Genomic DNA, 6,176 nt, shown 5'->3' on the forward strand with positions numbered 1-6,176 from the left:
AAAAATGATGCATATTTCCAATAATATTAAGAACCATTATAAAACAATAAGAAAAAGATGAAGCAATAAAAACATGGCTGATCCCTTCACAACGTGGGCAAATTCCTCCCTAATTCCCAGTGACTTCTGACTTTTAAAAGTTTGAGCACTCTTCAGTTCCAGTCTCATATCTGGTTAAGGCCTTCCTCTCCTGGCTTTTAGTCTCCTTTCTATCACTTTGCAGGGGGCCAAGGGGCGGGTCTGCTTCTAGAACATTCCCTCCCACTCTGAACCAGTCTCCAGCTCCTCTGATGGGGAAGAGGGAGGAGGGATGGGATGGTCTTTCTTACTCCCACCCTCTCAGGCTGCTGACAGATTTACTGTTTCCTTGGCCAACAGCGTGGACATCGCGGCTCTCTGTAGAGCTGGTTCCCTCGGAGGGCATAACTGATGGGACAATGGTGCCCTACAAAAAGAAGTAGAATTAATAAAAAAGCATTTGAAAAAAAGTGCTCAGTCTCATATTTAGTATAAGAATGAGATTTAAAACATCACTACTGGAGGCACCTGGGTGGCTCAGTCATTAAGCATCTGCCTTCTGCTCAGGTCATGATCCCAGGGTCCTGAAATCAGGCTCTCTGCTCAGCAGGAAGCTTCTTGCTCCCTCTTCCGCTCTCCGTGCTTGTGTTCCCTCTCTTGCTGTGTCTGTCAAATAAATAAAATCTTCAAAACAAAACAAACTCCATCACTAGAGACAAAATAGAATGGCTAGAATGAAGAAAAGACACATGGCTAAAAAAAGACTGACAATACCTAGTGTTGACATGGATGTAAAGTAAATGGAAGCTTCGTATGTGCCTCCATTTTCTTGGCCTTTGGAAAACCAGTTGGCCATATCTACTAAAGTTGAGCATACACATCTAGTTAATAAGATGGAGTGTTCTTTACATTTGGAGGTGGGTAGTGATTAGAGGAAGAATGAGAGTGAATTCTGGGTGTTAATGATTTAATTCCTGACCTGGAAGTGGTCACCCAGGTCTATTCCTTTTGAGAAAATTTATGAGGCTATACAATTATGATGTACTTTCCTATCATTAAGTCATAGTTCAACAAAGTTTACTTACAAAAACCAAATCACAAACTAGAAAATAAATTTTTCAACCTATATTGAGGAAAAAAGTGAGTAACACCTGTATTAGTGTTCTCGGGCTATCAAAAAAAAAAGTATCACAGACTGGGTGGCTTGAACAACCAAATTTATTTTCTCCTAATTCTGGAGAGGAAGTTCCAAGCCAGGGTGTTTTCAGAGTTAGTTTCTTTTGAGGCCTCTCTCTTTGGCTTGTAGATGCTCATCTTCACATGGCTTTACCTCTTTTCATGTCTGTATCCTTCTTATAATACCCATCATGTTGGATTAAGGCCCATTTTAATAACCACATTTTAACTTAATCACCTCTTTCAAAGACCTTATCTCCAGATACAGTCGCACTCTGACAGACTGGAGATTAAGACTTCAACATATTAATTTGGCGTGGGGAAGAACCAATTCAGTCCAAACAACATTGTTAAAGAAAATTGAAATAAAAAACCATATAAAGCTACTAGTTTGACATAAAGTGGGATAAAATTGCTTTTCACAAAATAAGAAAAATTATGAATGGCTGAAAACATAATGATACTTTAAGTTATAGTTTTAAAAGAAAGTATACTTTAATGTGATTTATGTTATTCTCTTGGTTAAAATGAGAGAGAAACAGAAAGGGAGGAGGAAAAGGAGGAGGAAGAATAGAAGAAGAAGAAGGGAAGGGAGAAGAGGGAGAAAATTGAGAGTGAAATGAATATGGCCATTTTGATAGTTCTTTGAGCATGTAAAATGATAAAATGTAAAGAAGAATTTGATAGTTCTTTAAGCATGTAAAACATTAGTGTATTTGTGTTTATCCTCACACTTATATTGTATTTATGAATATACACATGTAGATTTAAAAATAGAAATACAAATGCATAAGATAAATATGCACACATAGATGTTTGTAAATGTGTGTATGTACATACATATGCATATATAGTGTAGGGGAATGCACAAAGTTATATAAAAATCTTAAGATGTAAAAATGTTTATTGCTGTATGTTTGTATTTTTAAAAATGGCAATCTGAATGTTTTTTATTTCTATCTTTGTGTTTTTATCCAGTTTTCAACAATTATTTGTTATTCTTATAATAGGAAACAAAAACAATCTTTTGAAACATTTACATTACTTTTCTCTTACTTCTTTTGAGATTAACGAAATATAACAAATGATTTTCAGTCATGGCAAGGATTTAGTAAAGGAATTTGCATGCTGATTGAAGTAAAATATCATGGATTTCTTGAGGGGAAAACATTGAGTCTACGAGAGCTTCAAAATTTCGTTGAGTATATTGCTGGTTTTGATAGCTCTGTGTCTATATTCTTAATAGGAGTGCCACCATACAGCGTGTAGCAAATGAGAAACAGGCTGCCCGGGAAGTTGAGAAGGAAAGCCCCAAGAAATAAAACTCTCAGATGTTTGAGTTGGACCTTTGGCGCAGTAAAGGAATCATAAATCAACCTCACCAGAGGATCGTGGAAGATGTGAAAAATAAGATACCTGTACCACTTCTTGGTGGAAAGTAATGAGTAGAATTAATAGAATAATTGTTTCTAAGGAAAAGATAAACAGCAGATAGACAAATACATGTATCTTTATGATATAAAGAGACGTTATATACAGATACATTTTTTATAATTATTTTTATCTGAGCAATACAGAAATTATAAAATATATCTTTTACCACCAGGCCCCCCAATTAACCAAAATACATAATTTAGCAAATATATTACTAATGATATTTCTAGTCTTTATATTTATATATAAAATAATTTAAAAATGTATAATAACTAACACAAGGACTTCCTGTATGGCAAGCTTTGTGGAAAATATTTATTGATATCTTCCTAACAACTCCTTTGTGATAAATACTACTGTTTTCCTTATTTTAGAGATGACCGAATTAAACCACAGAGAAGTTAAATAAGTTTCCCTATATAACACAGCTATAAATTGGCTGAACAAGGATTTGAACCCAAACATCTGGCACCAGGTGGTTCATTCTTAACCATTAGGACAGGTGCTTAGTTAATTTGCTTATTCAGTAAATAATTGTTGAACAGTACTATGTTCCAGGCATAGTTTTAGACCTGTGGAAGTACAGCAGTGAATTCTCTAACTTCACAGAATTCATGAATTAGTTGGAATTCAATTAGTAAACAAGACAAATAAAAATCTTGTATGCTGTATCCTGGGCAATTTAAAGAAATAAATAGTGAAGGGTAGAGGATTAGGGTTAGGGCACACATAAAAATAGGATGACCATAGAAGAGTTTGTTAAGAAAGCAAAATTTTAATGAAGACCTCCAAGAATTGAGGAAGTAAAACAAGGTGTTACATTGGGAAAGATTATTTCAGGCAGTGGGAATAACAAATGTGAATGCCCTGAGATGGGACTGTTACCGGCATTGGGAATGGCAAGCTGGTCAGTTGTGTTTGTGACAGAAGGTATAGTATGGACTATATAGCAGGGGATGATGTAAGGCTAGATAATGGTTCCTGAAGACCCACAGTATGAATTTGCTCTTTACCATGAATGGAATGGGAAATGATGGAAAAGTTTTGAGCAGAGAATCAATATGCTATGAATTCAATTTTTAACGGGTACAGTGGTAAGTCAGTTTTCATTAGCTTTTCAGTTTTTCCATAGTAATTGGTGTATTGAGGTTTTCTCAAATAAATAGAATGTATTTTCCTAGAAAATCATTTTGGGATAAACATGCCATGTATTTTTGTTCTGTTGAATTTTAATTTCAACTGAAATTTTTGGTTGTTCGGGGTTTAGGGTGGTTCTTTATGTTCCATCTGCTGTCTTCATTGCATCTTATATTTAACAGCATATATACTGAGTATCTTAAGTTGTAAAATTTTTTTTTCTTAAATTATGATTTATCATTCTAATTTCATCATTTTTATTTTAAGAAAAGTAAAGAAATTGAAAATGAGCAAGAGAACTGTTAGTATGTATCAGTTTACATGCTTTAAGCCTCTAGCATTATGATGTGTCAGTAAAAGTTATTTTAACAATATGAACACTTAATTATTTCATTTAATATAAAGTCTAGAAATGGGCCTTGCTAAATTCTGTAGGATTCTGTCAACTTTGTTTTATCTTGTGGCTGTCTTTAATTTAAAAGATGTCATGATCTTGGGGTCCTGGGATTGAGTCCCGCATGGGACTCTCTGCTCCACATGGAGCCTGCTTCTCTCTCTGAAGTTCCCCCTACTTGTGTGCACTTGCTCGCTCTCTCTCTCTTCCTCACACATAAATAAATAAAATATTTTTTTTTAAAAGAGGAGGGGGTGAGAGGGAGGAGAAAGAAGAAGAGGAGGGAGGAGCTACAGAAACTTCCTAGTTTGTATCATGTCTTAAGTATTAGCATACAAGTCAGAATACAAAGGGCCTCTCTTTTTTTATCTTTTAAAGATTATATTTATTTATTTGAGACAGGTGGGGAGATAGAAAGAGCATGAGTGGTGGGGAGGGGCACGGGGAGAAGGAAAAGCAGACTCCCCACTGAGCATGGAGCCCAGCATGGGGCTGGATCCCAGGACCCTGGGATCATGACCCAAGCCAAAAGCAGATGCTTAACCATTTGAGCCACCCAGGTGTGCCCCAAAAGGCCCTATCTTTTTGTCAAGGAGAAAGATTTTATACAGAAGACTCTCAAAGAGTTCCCATGTGTCTCATTGGCAACGAGTTAGTTCATCACAAGCCTACCTCTAAAGCAAATTGTACAAATGAATAAGTTAACACCATTGTGCTAGAACAAAGTTCTGTATTCAATCAGGTAATTCTTTTTCCTGATCTTTCTAAAGAAACACATAGCCATTACCAGCATGTTTGTACACTAAGAATGTGGACATACCTAGACTTTATGGGGATAACTGGGTTCTTACTATGAATTTACACTAATCTAATATGCAACACATGTTTACTTTTCAGAATGGGAGCTTATAAAGTTCAACTGATCCGTTGAAATTTGACTAGATTTACTCACAATATAGTCATGTGACTCTGTGACCCATTACGCACTTGTTTCCCCAGTTTCTGACTGCTTAGATAGAATGGACATACTCCATTCAACCTTGCAGAAAAACCGCTTCACCCTCATGATCTGGAATAAGGACCATTAATATAGGAAATGTTGGTTTTTTTTTTAATCATGAAAAAACTGTATTTAGATTTAGCCAGCTGGACTCTGTTTAGATGATCCTAATTTTGTTGGCAACATCCAAAGCATCATAGTCAGGGGCCAGCCGAACGTATGCCTTCTTCTCTCCATCAGGCCTGATTAAGGTGTTGACCTTGGCTACATCAATGTCATAGAGCTTCTTCACAGCCTGTTTGATCTGGTGCTTGTTGGCCTTGACATCCACAATGAACACAAGTGTGTTGTTGTCTTCTATTTTCTTCATGGCTGACTCAGTAGTCAGGGGGAACTTGATGATGGCATAGTGGTCAAGCTTTTTTCTCCTGGGGGCGCTCTTTCGAGGATATTTGGGTTGCCTTCGGAGACGCAGAGTCTTGGGTCGTCGGAACGTAGGTGATGTGCGGATCTTCTTTTTTCTGTGACTGTGGATGCCTTTCAGCACCGGTTTCTTGGCTTTCAAAGCCTTTGCTTTGGCTTCGGCTTTGGGAGGGGCAGGGGCTTCCTTCTTAGCTTTCGGCGCCATCTTCGTAAAAGCAATATAGGAAATGTTAAACAAAACCTTTACATTCGCCCTCCTATCACTATAGCATTATATACATGTTCACTTGGCAATCCATTTTTACATGACTAGGGAAAAAAAACCTTCAGGCTGCCTTACCATTAACTATTTTTGAGACGAAAAGAGGGGAATTTCTTTTTGTATTTAATAACTATATTACATGATATATGTGGGTTTTGTGTGTGTGTGTGTGTGTGTGTGTGTGTTTTGTTGTGTTTTTTTTTTTTGTTTGTTTTTTGGTGGTGTCTGTATTTCCTTTTTAAAATAATGGGAATTATAGTACTGAGAGAAATTGAAAATATATCAAAATAGGGTACATTTAACACAGTACTGAAAAGAACATTTATAGGACT

The 6,176-nt window shown here is 36.4% G+C and overlaps 1 protein-coding gene across 1 annotated transcript; it reads right to left on the minus strand.

Annotated features, from left to right (window-relative positions):
* Positions 1–5,273: 5,273 nt before the first annotated feature.
* Positions 5,274–5,792, minus strand: LOC122904116 (60S ribosomal protein L23a-like). Its single transcript, XM_044244591.1, has one exon. It carries the CDS (start codon positions 5,785–5,787, stop codon positions 5,317–5,319), a length of 471 nt encoding a protein of 156 aa, XP_044100526.1. The 5' UTR covers positions 5,788–5,792; the 3' UTR covers positions 5,274–5,316.
* Positions 5,793–6,176: the final 384 nt, after the last annotated feature.

Source organism: Neovison vison, chromosome 4 (assembly GCF_020171115.1).
Source record: "Neovison vison isolate M4711 chromosome 4, ASM_NN_V1, whole genome shotgun sequence".
Taxonomy (NCBI): Eukaryota; Metazoa; Chordata; class Mammalia; order Carnivora; family Mustelidae; genus Neogale; species Neogale vison.

What these genes read in the sequence shown, in the direction of transcription:
- LOC122904116 (XM_044244591.1), bottom strand. Translation starts at nt 5,787, where the DNA reads ATGGCGCCGAAAGCTAAGAAGGAAGCCCCTGCCCCTCCCAAAGCCGAA.